At 40.0% G+C, this 15273-nt stretch overlaps 2 protein-coding genes across 3 annotated transcripts in view; one reads left to right on the forward strand and one right to left on the reverse strand.

Annotated features, from left to right (window-relative positions):
- The window catches only part of col4a2 (collagen, type IV, alpha 2), a 62167-nt gene extending 60292 nt beyond the window's left edge, over positions 1-1875 (reverse strand). For both annotated transcript variants that reach the window (XM_006788324.3, XM_006788323.3), the window contains exons 1-3: positions 1619-1875; positions 1365-1480; positions 1207-1258 (exon numbers count right to left, since the gene is read on the reverse strand). In XM_006788324.3, coding sequence (XP_006788387.2) covers positions 1207-1258; positions 1365-1402 — 90 coding nt within the window. In that variant the 5' untranslated portion in view covers positions 1403-1480; positions 1619-1875. The remainder of the gene's footprint in view (positions 1-1206; positions 1259-1364; positions 1481-1618) is intronic.
- A 42-nt stretch (positions 1876-1917) lies between these two features.
- col4a1 (collagen, type IV, alpha 1) overlaps positions 1918-15273 on the forward strand; it is a 50450-nt gene continuing 37094 nt past the window's right edge. Inside the window, exon 1 of the mRNA XM_006788325.3 lies at positions 1918-2123. Coding sequence (XP_006788388.2) covers positions 2052-2123 — 72 coding nt within the window. The 5' untranslated portion in view covers positions 1918-2051. The remainder of the gene's footprint in view (positions 2124-15273) is intronic.

A 15273-nucleotide genomic window follows, 5' to 3' on the forward strand; every position in this document is an offset into this window, starting at 1 on the left:
AGATCAGATTTGCACGTCTACATTCTTACTGAACTATCATTCAGTAAGAATGATAGTTCCTTTCTTCGATCTCAAATTCTGGACTAAACATGGAAGTCCACAGAGGATCCACAGAAAGGGGACCAACTGACCAAAGAATAAATGTGCAGATGCTGACATTCATGTCATGTCCAAAGTCAAGACCTCACACACGCAGAAATGATGAAACAGTGTTTAAAACTTTACCACAGAACCACAAGCATAATTTTAAAAAGTACTTCCTGCACCACTGAGTTTCATAGGCTTAAGATAAAATGACAGCTCTTAGGAAGTTGCTCTGCTTATAGTTAAACCTGATGAAACTTTATATTTGTTTTAGACAACTCAAAGCAGAGGCTGAGGTTTGTGGCTTTTAAACCAGATTTCATAATAGCAGAGCAGCATTAGGAAGGGATCCCTTTACAGTCACTATTTACATGAGGAATAATCTGGTAGTAGAGTTGACTGTACACTGACTGCAGGTTTGGGAGTTTTCATGCCCCTCTGTGTGCATGATCTTATTGGGCCATAGCAGATTCAGACACTTGGAGTAGTAGTAGTACTAATAGCCTTGTGAAAAAGCTCTGGCTTTTTAATTTTTCATTCGAATACAGATAGTTTAAGCCTTTTAATGTATAACATGTAGATCCACTATGATTAAAATGTGCTGTATACCATTTATCATTAAAGTAATGAATCGGTTATGGGCTGCAGTGGTGGTGGTGATGATGTATTCTTGATTAATTAAAAAGAAAAGGACACAAAGTGACACATTTAAACCCATAAAGCTCATACTCAGCATCATCCTGCTTGCAGAGGTCATGGCCCCACTTCTCAATCCGGGGTCACGAAAAGCATACCATATGCCCATATTTTAATCCTATTCCTGTTTATTTGTTTTGCAAAAGCAAAAATGTGGCTGTCCCAATTTAAACTTTTAAAATTGCAACACCAGTAATCTCACTGAAAATGCTCTTTGCCAAGATCCCTCCTACTGGAGAAACCCTCTGGTGCTGACACGCCCACTGTTCGCACACCGAGGTCTGCGCGTTTCTGCTGCTTCAGACAGCAACTTCCAAGTCGAGAGACGCAATCAGCATGACGCTTATGCTTTAATTCTACAGATTGCACATGTCAAGTGAACTCTCATAATCAGAAATGAAAAGATCGCGTGAAATTTAAACTTACTGCGTGCACTTCTGAGGAGAGGATGGCAACGACGAGGCACAGAAGCAGCAGCCTGTTCACAATAATAATTTAAAAATTAATAAAAATAAAAAAAACGCGTAAAAATCCTGATCAATGAATCATTTGGTAATCATGTGCTGCCTTCACGCTGTGCTTACCTCAGGTTTTTCTGTCTTCTCCCGTGTTGTTCTTGCATGGTCCCCACTCACGCGGACCGCAAACTCAAGTCCCACACAGTTTCACGTGAACACGCTTTACAGCATGACTGTCCGACCTGAGGCACAGCGGAGACGCACAACGTTAATAACGCCGGTTAATCACGAGTGCATACATATGAGACTTTCTGTATCAATATTCATTCATTTTTAGCACTTTCACACTCAGTTCCAGTTTCGTAAAATGCACTACTTACGGTCACTCCGGTCTCTGTGCGATGGTTAGACGAAGGAAAAAAGTTGGGTATCACGAGATGCCCAGGCTCCCCGTTTGAAAAGTTTAAGATCAGCTTTATGTTCCACAAAAACCTCCTCAAATATTCTTGCAAAAGCACAAATGTGTGCCGACTAGTCCCTCTGCTTACCGAAAAGAGTCGGAGTGTTTGTAAAAGTAAGGTTGGAAACCCTTTGCATGAGCGAGGGTGGTCGTTTTGGGTGGGGGGTGTGGTGCATCACAAACAAGACCAAGTTACACTGATCAGATCCTCATAACGCCTCGGACAAAGATGCAGCAAAACGTGCTGTCCGTGTGCTGCCGATAGACTTTGAATTACCTGGAGGAAGAAGGCTGTTTTTTTGGGCACTCTGCACAACTTTTGCGCGCAAAGCTTCCAACGGCGCACAGCCACGATGCTGTTACCGTCCGGCTCGCTCTTAATGCTGGCGGCTCTCTACTTGTGTGTGGATCTGACAGGAGCTGAGGTGAGTGGAGGGAAAGTCTCCAACATTATTTTTGGTGAACGCACAGATTCTGTATCGTTTCTGTCTGATTAAGGATAAAGACCAGACTTTATTCATAAAGACCATGCGTCCCTGCGGTCTTCGGAGACCAACACAGTCATATCTCCAATCTGGACTGATTTGTAATACAGTCCATTTATTCTGTTTATCCATGTTACAAACATTTATTTCGTTCTTTCCTGCCAGATATTTGTACGTTTTAAGTGTGCGGTGATTTTTAAATTTTTTATTTTTATTTTTGTCAGAAATATACTTTTCGGGAGAGCTCCGTCACGCTCTGCTGTGAACATTTTGGAGTTGAGTTCCAACATCCTCTATGTCTGAGGAGGAGGGAAAGGGTGGAGCCAACTCCATCTGAAGAGTTGAAAACTCTGTCTCTCAGGGCGTGTGTTGCTTATGCACTCCAAAAAGATTATGGTACATTTACATAATCCATTTAAGACACATTGTAATGGTCTTGTGGTCTGATGTGGTGAAGCGTCACAGCCAACAACCAGAGACTAACTGTTCTTTCATAGGCATCAGATTGTCCGGGTTCCTTGTTATACTTTGAGTGAGGCACTCATTACAAGAGAATGTATTATGGGATACAAGTAATGACTATAAGAGCTGAATGATTCCATGAATGAAAGTGTGCAACTTTTTAAAGACAATAGCCTACATATCCCTCCGATGTGTATAATCTACCTCAGATATTCTGTCATATAAATTCATTTTTGACATCAAAATGAAAATTGGCCACTGTATGATGATGATGATGATGATGATTACATTATTATTATGATAATGATTTTTTTAGTTTGGGCCTCATAAAACAGATTCCTTTACTTAAAATGATACCGAGTCCAAATCTTATGCAGGTGATGTCATTTTTGTGCTCTATGTAGAATCGTTTTGTTGTTGTTTTTTACAGTAAATATATTTATACATTGTTTACATGGTTGGTGCATGGATGTTAATGGGACACTGTATTTTAGAATTACATTGATTAAAACACTGCACAGTGTAAATTGGCAGCAATGATGATCTGACACATTGCGGTTGGTGTTTTCCTCACAATGGTGAACGTTGAGCTTTTTTGTATGACTTTACAAGCAAGGCAGACTCAAGAAATCAGTAAGAATCTTTACATGAGCAACTTTTCAAAAAATATCAGTTCAAAGTAGATAATTAGTGAGTTTAACAGGCTATAACAACACTGTACATCTCTATAAGTCTCCTCTAAGAATTTGTTTTTTGTATTTTAAAGTGTGCTGTGGTTTCTTGTAATTTTGTTGAACTACTACAGTTTTCGGCTTCTTTTGAGGCTTTATTTTTAAGCACAGCTGGAGTTTCCAGCAGAAATATCGATTACACTTTCAGCCGAGTGAGAGGAAACAAGGTGGAATGAGGAGGAAGAGGCTGTTAATCAGCTGGACCATGCCAAGTAGCTTAAATTTACCATTTTGTCAACTTGGGGGTCCTTTTTTAAATCTTTATTATTAGAAAATCTCTTTTTCAGGGCCTGGCCAAGATGAGAAGCAGTACAGTGTGAAAAGTGCAAAGGAAGCCAATTTATATACAAATGCAACAATGTATAAAATTATTCACATAACTTTTAGTCAGAACTGACAGATATAGGATTTTTAAGTCTGATTCATTTGGTAATTTACAAATCTGATATAATATATTTCTCTGATGTTTGTTATGTTTAGTTATTTATTTATTTACTGTCCAGTTCTTCCCGCATGTGAACAGTCTATCAGAGTGCCCTCTGGTGAACAAACTGCACAACATCAGTACTCATGAGCAAGGTCGAAGCGTGCTTCTCCCATCTCTTCTTTACCTTTATCTGCTGTTACAAATGACGCCAATAACAGATCAGCTAATAGTTAATCACTCCACTGATAAATCGGCTGGATTCTAATTTTAGTTGTGATGGATTGTAACAGTAAGCCATCATCATGTCTCATAGACACAGTTAAGTATATTGCAAATTACAAATGCCAGCTAATAAAACCTTCCAGATATTATGGTGAAGATGTTATCTGCTTTGATGTCTTCAAGTTGTACTTTTTCAGTTCAGAAACGCCTACTGTAAGTTTCATATTGCCCATTATCTTGGTTGCTCTGACAAAAAACAAAGCACTTTGGTTTTGATGTTCCTTTCTCCAGATGTTTTATTACTAAAACAATCATTATTCACTTTATTAATCACGTTAATCTTCAGCCCTTCACTCAGAGTGACCTTTGATTCAGGGAGCTATGTGGGATAAAAGTGTATTACATTGCAAGCCAATATATCAAGTTGAACAAAACAGTGAAGCGCACGTTTTATCCATTGCAAGCCTGGATTTGGAAGCACGAACCACAGGCTGAGACAGAACATCAGGACAGAGGCTGAGGAGGTGGATATCTGGCTGAACCAGTGAAATCGAAGCAGGTCAACACTGTGGATTTAATCATTTGAAAATTTTCCCATCACCGATGAGAGGTCGACAACAGGAAGTTTGTTATAATTTCAGGACAATTATCCATCAAAAGCTGCAGAGTGAACAGGAAGAGGATTTCCTGATCTGTTATCCAGAACAATAAAGCCAATGACGACTTGACCTGCATCCTACCGACATATTTAACATACAGGGACTACCAACTGGGGTCTCTTGAGATCCCCAAAGAATAGTTTACTGCAAGAAGCAAATATAATAGAAAAATAATAATTCTCAAAGTGTTATTCATTTTCATATTTTGTACAGCAGAAAGCTTTAACTTTTCTTTAAGTCTTAAAAACTTAGAGCTTTTATCCAAAGTACAATCCACACTATTGCTTTAAAGATTATTTACCATGTTTTCATTCAAATATCTCTATTTTCAATAGTTTCAAGTAAACATTTCAGTTGTATTTCTATGATGAAACCAATATGGGTCACTCTGACCCCAATATAAAATAACCAAATTCAAAATACAACCAACCAATCCGCAGACATAATCTTTCCAGCATGTCACTATCCAGCAGTGGATAAACCATGCGCTCCACTGTTTCAATCTGCTCTGGTGCATCCTCCCGGGATCCCGCCTGACTCTGTTCTGAGTCCCTCCTGATTGACAGAGCTCCTCCCGCTATCTCTGAGGATGACCTCAGGTGACTCATTTTTCCACTTGTATTGCATCTTATTCTTTTAGTCACTACCCACAGGTTGGGGCCATAGGTGAGGGTAGGAAAGGAGATTGACCCATAAATTGACAGCTTCGTCCTCATGCCCAGCTTTTTCTTCATCACAACACAGCAGTACAGCATCCCAATTCTTGCTGCACTGACCTGTCTGTCAATGTCTGGCTCCCCTCTCCTCATTGGTGAACAAGAGCCTGAGATATTTAAACTCCTTCACTTGGGACAGCAACTTGCCTCTGACCCAGAGTGAGCACTCCACCCTGTTCCTGTTGAAGACCATGGTCTCACATTTATCTCCAAAGAGCAGAGATGTAATCTTTAGGCCACCAAAGTGGAAACCGTGTGCCACTTGGCTGTGCCTAAAGAATCTTTCACAATAGGCTGTATACAAACAGGAAACAACTAAAAACAGCTAAAGTTAAAAACACATCACAAGCTGTTAAAGCAAATAGTGTCCCACATGCTATGCTTGGGGCATGCTGGCATGTGACAGGAGGAGCAAACAGTTGCTACCCTGTGTTTCAGGACCAAAGGTAACAACTTTTACAAGCACATCTTCCAGCTGAGCATTGGACAGTCATATCAGCAGGTGGAGTTTTCCTCACTCTGAGGAGGTTATTCAAGGGTTTGCAGTATAGAAGTATTAGCTCTCCTTTTCATATGCGGCATGACCAGGGTGCACCCCAGCTGTCTCAGGTAGATCCAGTGACTTTCCAATAGCTTCCAGTCTGGTAAGTTCTCCATCTGGATGGCAAATACAACAATGGAGGCTTCGCTCTTTAAATGACTGACAGAGTACCCCTCCCCTCCTCTAATGCTGTGTGATCGCATGACAATAATGATCAGGAGGTGGCACAGGGTACTTTTAACTGGGATCCCCTGGGTCTCCAAACTATTTGCATTTTTAAAAAGTCCCAATCAAGGCAGAAATATAAAATGGTGTGACATCATTAGGAACAAACCGATGGATAAAGTCATAAAAAAATTGGAATTATAGAAGAAAAAGCCCTATGAGATACGATCTGCACAGACCCTAGTCAATAGGAAGGTTTAAATATGTCAGCAAACATTTTAAAATGTATAGAAATTGCTGTTAATGGTGCCTTTGTTGATGCGTTTTTGTTTTTGTAGCAGTTCTCTTTTTTTGTCTCCACAAATTAAGATATGAAATTAAGACAGTCTGAACTGAGAGTGGGTCACGATGACTTTAGAGAAGCTGCTATGACCATTCCTCTTGTGTGGATTGAGCAATGAGCTGATAGTCGGCTCTATGCAGACCTTTACTTCTTTATTTTTGTAATGCATCATCTGCTTTGAGTAAGTTTCTCAATTGTTTAGCAACGCAAGAGTTTCTCTCCCTTGGCGGTCATTTAATCTGGTCAGAATGAGTCATCGCTAATTCCTAGGAGAGAATTAGGAAGAAGAGGGAGGGAGAGAAGCAGACTAGCAGATTCCTGGAGTGAGAGTTTGTGTGTGGGATGTTAGATGGAAGGTTTTCGGAAACACAGTAAGTGGTGGGAAAGTCATGGGTTTCACCTTCCAGCTTGGCTATGACGTGCCAGGATGGGGTGAATCCCAACAAGGATCAACTCGGATCCGAGATGAATGACAGAAGCAACATTTACAGCTGCTAATCCTCATACTGCTGAGGAACTTTCTCCACTTTGAAAGCTAAGAATCCATATCAAGACTCAAATTGGGACTGCTGCTGCCCAAAGTGCCAAGAAGGCTGCATGTAGTTTTGTCTAGGCAGTGGAACAACCTCCTTTCCCACAGACATGACAGCTGACTCTGCTGCTGACTGACCACCAACCAAGCATTGTGCCCTGGGAAGGTACAACCTGCCTGACCCCCAGCATAAGCGTTGTAAAAATGCCTACATTTGGAAGATTTGCAGTCGTGTTAGTGTCTTCTTATTTTGACAGGCGTCACTGCGTAGCAAAGAAAATTCTCCCCTGACCTTCTTAGTCAAGTACTGTAGCAAATGGTGCCCCATTTTATGTGTGTGTGTGTTTCTCTGTGTGTGTGTGTGTGTTCCCTGTGCCATGTGAGTTGGGGATTTAAGAAGTTGGCTAAGCATGGAGAAGCCCTTTTCAATTCCCTGTGGTCCAAGCATCATCAAGGAGGCCATTCTTTAAGATTTGTCACAGCTGGAGTTGACTTTTGGCACATAAAACATTTCTTTTGGTGTGTTTTTTTGTCCTATGCTAATACTTTCTGCACTTTAACTACTTAAGGATCACTATGTATGTTTTCCTTGAGACTGATTACTTCCCTTAGGATTCCTGCTATGGCGAAAGTGCAATTAGCCATGTAAGTGTGAAATTGCTGAGTCATAAATGTCATCTGTGGTTTGGGCAGAGTGTAATGGATATATCTGTCTAACAGGGAGGTGCGAGGTGGTGAGCGATTGAGGTTAAGGGGAGGAGGTAACAAGGCTACGAGCCCCAGAAGTGGAAGAATGTGTCTCGGAGCCAGTGATGATACCCCGTAGCAAACAGTTTAGTCTCACTTGATATCCCTTGACCTGAACTTTCACCTACTGCTGCCAAATTGTCCAGTATTGGACAATGATGATAAGATCATTAGATTTATGGCTTTTTTCCTAGCCTGAACAAGTGTTGTATCCCATCCTTCAGCTGTTCATTTTTTGGCTCCAAAGGCTTCTGTCTTATCGCTCTTTTCCACTGGCATGGTGCTGGCGCCTAATCTAGAATTTATTTCTCTAATTTCCACAAAAATGACTCATGCTGGTGCCTAAAAGTTGGTACTGATTCAGCTGCAGCTCCCAAAGCTGGAACAACTGGTGGCAGTGGCTATTGTGGAGCTTTCTAGATAAAGTCCAAAAGTGATTAGATGCAGTCTACAGATTCTGTCTGCCATGATTTTCTTCCAATGGAAATCCCCCAAACTTCCTCCATGTAAACCTATATAATGTTCTGCAGTAAAAGTGTGGTCTTTAAAGGCACCATTGCAAAGCTGTTTTTGCACCATTAACACTACTACCGCTTAGGTGGAAATGAGGTATTTGTATCTTTCTTTAGAGTAGGAAGAACAGATACAAGACTCAAGTCATTGCTGAGCATGAACAAATACTGCCCAGTAAAGATATGCTGGTGAAAACTAGAGTAGTGCTGTGGCAGTTTGTTAAATAGGAGCAATTCAGCAAGCAAAACAGACCCAACAGACCCTGGTGAAGACTTTGAGACAGTACTTGTTTGTCGTGGTCCTGAGTCTGATGACTTAGTGTTTTGTGTTTCTTTATTATGATCTTGTTTATTCTGATTGTGTTTTCCATTAAGATTTGCCATTTGCTAGGTTTCTGTTCTGTGTCTGCGCTGGTCTCTCTTTTCTGTGTTCCCTCTGTCTGCCCATGATGTTATTATGTCTGCTCATGAGTCTGCGTCTGTTAAGTTCTGTGTCTCGTCTGGATCTCCGTGTCTGTCATGTACTTCCTGTTTTACTTTGCAGGTCTGTGCCTTATGTCAGTGCGTTCAGCTTTGTGCGCTCCCTGTCTCGTCAGCCGTGTCTCCCAGCTGTTTCATCTTAGCTCTGTTCACCTCTTGTATTTAGTGTCTGCGTCGTCCCCTGCTTGTTGTCACATCGTACCCTCACTTTCACTGTGTGTTCTGTTTGCCAGCCTGCCTACCTGTTTAGTTTGTTCTGTATTCCCAGTTTAGTTTGTTTTTTGTTCAGTTTCTTCCCAGCCATAAAGCTGAGTATTTTGAGTTAACTCCTGTTGGAGCACCTGTTGGAAAAGCCTTACAGCCACGCTATACTTTCGTATTGTTATACTGATAAAGATATGTTTTGTTTCAAGTAACGGGGCAGTGTTGAGTACTGATCTAATACCACTGTTAAATCAATAAACTGTAACCACCTATTGTCGGAAAGAGAGTGGGAATCAGTCTGTCAATTATTGGAGATCTTCAAGCTCAACTTAACATTAATTTCTGAGCTTTACGTCATAGTAAATAAATACATCCACTAATATAAGTTCCTTGAATTGGTATTGTTTAGTAAGTTGATAATGTATAATATATAATAATAATATGTATATAATAATAATAATAATAATAATAATAATAATAATAATAATAATAATAATATAGTCACAGTGACTACAGTACACAGTAGTCAGTTTTTCAATTACCAGGCTACTGTGTACTTCCTCTTGTTCTGAGTGTGCCTTTTTTAACTTTTTATGTTAGCATAAGTTCAGTTATGACACTGATCATTACGACAGTGAGAGCGGACAAGAAAAAGCATTGCTGTGTTCTAAATCTTTTGAGTTTTGTCAACCCAGCTGTTCAGAGTTTGTGACGTTGGTGTAGCTAAACATAAAGAAAATAAAAGCCCTCTTAGCTACTGATTTGCTCTTAGCCTCCATGCTACATTAGCTCTCTTGCTAGGAACTGGTGCTGCTGCTGACACGTAGTGTATTTGGTTAATTATTTAGAATCACCAGTTAAGCTAACATATATATCTATGGGAGGAATATATATATATATATATATATGGGAGGAAGCTAGAGTACCCAAAGAAGAGCCACACTGGCATGGGAGGGACGTGCAGGTCCCACAGAGAAAGGTGCCGACTGGGGTTCAAACCAGGACCTTCTTGCTATAACGTTACAGGTTACACATGAAAATAATCACGTGCTTATTTTTAGTATAAATACGCATCTATCAGCTTATCTGCTGTGTATGTTTTTAATGATTATCGTGTGCAGCTGATATATTTATAATAAAACCTTCTTGCGTTACCTCACTGAACAAGACTCCAATTTCTGAAAGGATATGTTTGTTCTTATAAAAAAAATCCTTCCAAATCAAATAAAGATCCCATCAGACCTGACTCACATGAACAGTTTGTTTTATACCAGTGTGCAGAACTGAGTGTTCCTGAGCCTCTTTAATGTCAGCAATGGTAAAAAGTTGCAGATAACAGATACGGTTTTGACAAAATATTTTAGTTTTGATTTTGATAGGTAGCGTTTTCTACACCAGTTGCTCCCGGATTTGGGACAACATGTTATTTTCTTTATCCACCCAATCTTGAGTTTCATCGTTAAATCAATTACCACTAAGCCCCTTGTGGTAAAACCTGCCAAAACATAAGCAGTCCAATCATAGAAATGGGCTGAGACATGCAACAGCTGGTTAGGATTGTGGTACAGATTGTCGTTTACTCTCTGATAACCTAACTTTCCCTCTCCAGAGGGATATAAGGGATTTAGGGCTTCTCTTGGTGCTTAAGTATCAATTAATAAATCCTTTTACGAATTGCCTGTCACAGTTAACTCAAATACTTTCATACCTTTCATCTTTTACAACTTCACCTGAAATTTCTTTATTAGTTGTTCAATATTCAGATTTAATACTGCTTTATACTGCTTGAACATGATGGGTGTTAAATATCTCCTTAATATGAAAGATAAGCAACACTGGAAACATTAAAAAATATATATTGTCTTAATTTATTTTTATTAAAAACTTTTTAAATCAATTTTAAGTTGAATTTATTATTATGTTTTAAAACATCTTTTTGTTAGTTTCATATAATTTAAAAACATTTTTTTTTAAATCTTATTATTTTGTAAACTGGCAAGCATACCTAAAACACCTCTTGTCAGTATGTAGGCATTCTTTGATACTGCATCATGTTGCCTTGGGTTAAGTGTTTTGATGCCATGCCCAATGAAAATCCCCAGCAGAGGCCTCTGCTGAGAGCTGCAAATAAGAGTTAGGAACGATAGCAAAAGAACATGAAAACAGCAGCTTGTATGGTGGGTGGGGTAACTGATTTACTGAGTGATGGCAATCTAGCCCAGCATCTCAGTGCAGATGAGAGAGGCACATGGCTCATATTTGTCTCATTATAAGTTATGACAATAAAGGTTCAGGGGGGATTGACAGAAATTGCAGATCCAGCTGCAGAGGACCCAAAGTTCTCCCATATCCATACTTAGAGCCTTGAACCACTTTCCTGGAAGAACAGATGAGTTATCCCATGTTGCCTTTTTATGTGGCTGCAGATGCTTGAGCTCTGACATATTGCTGGACAACAAGAGGTCATCCTCCTGAAGTTTTCCAGAAAAGGCCTTAATCAGATAAAATTGAGTAGCAAACAAGCTAAGGAGGTCACATGATATGGTTCACAGCAGAAGATGAGATATGCCAGTCTTTAAATGCGTAGGGGAAGTTTAAGGCGTTTTTAACAGATATGAGGTCAGATCTGTCGCCGGGGTTCTGCATCTGAGGGGTGTAATCTGTAAGCTGTAATCTCACCATATGTTCAAACAGTAGGGATGTAATGACGTTATGGAAGATAAGGATTGGCACGGATGTAGGAGAACAATAGAAAGAAACTCTCTCAATTAGCTGGCTATCAGATGAATAGTGTGGTATGATAATGGGCCTGAAGGGCTCAATTAGGCCTTCATTAGTTTGTGAAGTACAATAATAGGCTTTCTTTCTCTTGTCCTTGGAATTTCCTCTTCTTCTTACACTCAAGTTGTGCAGCTTCACGTACTGCACAAATAGAAATGCCTGTGTGAAACAGACCTTAGAGCTGTACATGCTCCATTCAAGTTTTACGAATATTATTATTATTATTAATAGGCACTTCTTACAAGGGAGAAAACTTCCCCATAATTCCAACATATGGTTGATTTGCACTCTACAGTATTTGGCATACTGATACTATTCAAGCCTAATATTTTGGCCTAATATATCTGGTCAGACTATTTCAGTGCTTAATAAATGTATTAGATCATCATCTGATGTAAGGTTTATGCCACAGCTGCTCTAAATTAACAGTATTGGTAATTACCAAAATATTTTTTATGCTTCAGCAATGGTTTCTCCACCAGTAAGCATAAGCTCTTAAATTGAAAAGATATTTTCATTCCAATATGCAGTTTTACAGTCTAATATACTGTTCTCATTTCTTTATATTTCGCTTGGAAAGTGGGAAGTAGGTGGAGTGATTTACTGAAATTGACAACCATACATGGAACTACAAGCAGTGTTTGTACAAGAGTAATGAGCTCTAAAGTCAATATTTGGTATGACCACCTTATTTCTTCAACAAAGTCTAACTCACTTAGGCAAGCTTTCTTTTCATTTATTTAAGTCTTTCTTTAAATAGTCTTCATGAATAGTTTTCCAGACTTTTTGGATGTTGGACACCTTTTGTTACATTCTGTTCTCAGATGATCCCACACTGCTTCAATAATGTCAGGGTCCAGGCTCTGGGGAGCCCAATCCATGACTGACAGTGTACCATTGCGTTTTTACTGCATTGGCAGTGTGTTTGGGATCATTGTCATCCAGGTGGTATCACAAGATGAATCAAAATCTCTTTTTGTGTCAGTCTTGACAAGATCAATTTTGAGAAGATGATTGGGTACAAGGACAGGACTGAAAATGCCAATGACCAAAGAGCAACTTGACCTTCAGGAAGTCTGAAAAAGCATCCAGTTTAAAAAAAACAACAACCCAAAAAGCAAGCAAGCTCACTATCACCTCTGTAGCTAATGTTAGCTCATAGAACTGCTGTGCCTATCAGGTAGATCTTCACAAAGAAGACTTTAAAAGCTAATGGGCTGTGATGATTTCTTTCATTGTTCTTTACGCGTGCTAATTTGTGTGAGAATGTTCTAGGCTGAGAACGAAACCAGTGAAACTTAAGTCACAGGGGTCATTGCTTGTCCTCACGTCCTGACGTTATTCCCAGATACCAGAGCACTCTTGAGAGACAAGTAATGCTGACCCAACCCCTTCTTGTCTTTGTGAGCATAAAAGGCAAGGAAGAGGCCTTCCTCCTTTGAGAAAGAATGACTTCCCAAAGCCTATATCCGGTGTCCAGCGCTGCACATTCACAGAGGAGGCAGGCAGAGTTGAAGTGAGCATGAACAGAATTGGCCCCTTTTCAAAGAATACAAACGCCTTAAAAAAAAAGAGTCATTGTTGCCACCCCTTCATCACCGCCTTATATGCATCAAAAGCAGATTTGCTGGACACAATGTTTAAACTCTGTTTTTGTTGATTGTCATATTTCACTTCCACGGCATCCAGGTCCAACTGATTTAGGAGGAAGCAAGAAAAGAAGTGCAGCTTTTGATTTGATGTTTGTGACCAATCTCATTCCTGTGGGATTGTAGAGGAATTTATTTTGCTAACTTGTGCGTGGAACAATAACTGCCCAGACAAGTGATGTGTGGGCACGTGAACAGAGCTCTGCATAGCAGCCATAAACACATTTCTCTCCCACAGGCAGAGATGAGAAAACTGCAACAAGATCTCACAGTTAGCTTGCCAGAGTTCTGATTTCTCAGGCTACATTTTTTCTATGAGCGTGCCACATAATCTTTTGCATTTGAGTGTTAAAAGTGTCCTCTTTCCTCAACAAAGAGCCCGCTTGTGGGCAGAGGTGGAGTGTGTATGTGTGTTCGGTAGTTAGAGCAGGAAAGTCCCCGCTGAAGGAGATTAGTAGGAATCTGACTTAATTTGCTAACAAGGTAACATTTGATCCACATTCACATCTCCATTCGCATACTCTAACACTGAGGAAGAGCTGATTTATCAAGATGACCTTTGTATGGAAGTCTTGTTTGGGCTTCTAAATCCCCACTAATGGCCTGAGCAGAGGTTACAGGTCATTTGGGTGTTGCTGTCTGGGTCATGTGACAGGTCAAGATGGAAGGCCTGTCGACTAGCTGATTAAAAGAGGTCAGCAACTCTTTGTAATCTACGGCAGGAATATGGGATAGGATGTGTTGGAAGCATTAAGATCTGAAGTCGAGTGAAAGGTGACCCACTGAGTCTGAGTTGGAAATGATAAAGTAAAGCACTGCAGTGATTTATGACATTGTTTAAATGAACTAGTAGACCTCGTGGCTGTTTTTGGCTTTAGTCTAATTCATAAAACTATCAAAAAGGACTTTGTGATTTCTCAACATGTGCAGGGAGTGATCAACACAAACTTGTACAACTCAAATCTACATGTACACAGGCACACACACACACACACACACACACACACACACACACACACACACACACACACACACACACACACACACACACACACACACACACACAACATTTTGGGAATCAGCAAAGCCTAACAAATTGTATAAAGCAATTTTACCATTAGCTGAGTTAATTTTGCGTGTGACATTTGGACCGTGTTAATAATGCATGTTTTATGTGTGCTTACATGTTCAATTTCTGAGGCTCCATAGCATGAGGTGTGTCTTTGTTAGGATGCTGGAGTTAAAGTGATACTCTGGGACAGAGATGCTTTACTATAAAACACACGCATCTTTGCTCCCAAACTAACCTTGGCCACACATGCTCATGCATCAGCAGAGTAACAACTGACTGGTGTGCAGGTTAATGTTTGTTTATGGATTTGTGTTTGCCTGTGTGCCTTTTAGCAGAGACTTGAGTGTTAAGTCATTTACATGCATTTTCGTTCAGATCTTCCCAGCGAGCTCAGGCATGTGATATCATGTTTGCCAAGGTTTCCGATTTCACAGATTTTCCTGTGTCTGTTTCTCATTTTGTTTACATCCATTGCATGTGTGTATGTTTCTAACAGGCTAATTCATTTGGCTTTTTGTGCGGGCACGATTGAGTTTGTGTGTGTGTATGTGTGTGAACTAGTCTCTGCAGATGCATCTGCTTTCAGTTACAGAAGCCTTGAACTGTTTCTCTGGTACAGATGAATACCTGCTCCCTGTGGCCAAAACAGGACATGCTTTACATCAGGCTGGTATCGGCTAATAAGCGCCGCGGGAGTCTTTAAATACAGGAAACAGAAACCTTTGTTTGTTTTATTGCAGAACGTACATATAACATATCTCCAAGTATGACTCTTATTTAAGATGTAGTCATAAATTAAGCTCATCTGATAACTTAACAATACAAAACAAGAGGAAAAGTAGATTTG

Source organism: Neolamprologus brichardi, chromosome 16, assembly GCF_056152115.1.
Source record: "Neolamprologus brichardi isolate AB-2024 chromosome 16, ASM5615211v1, whole genome shotgun sequence".
NCBI classification, from domain to species: Eukaryota; Metazoa; Chordata; class Actinopteri; order Cichliformes; family Cichlidae; genus Neolamprologus; species Neolamprologus brichardi.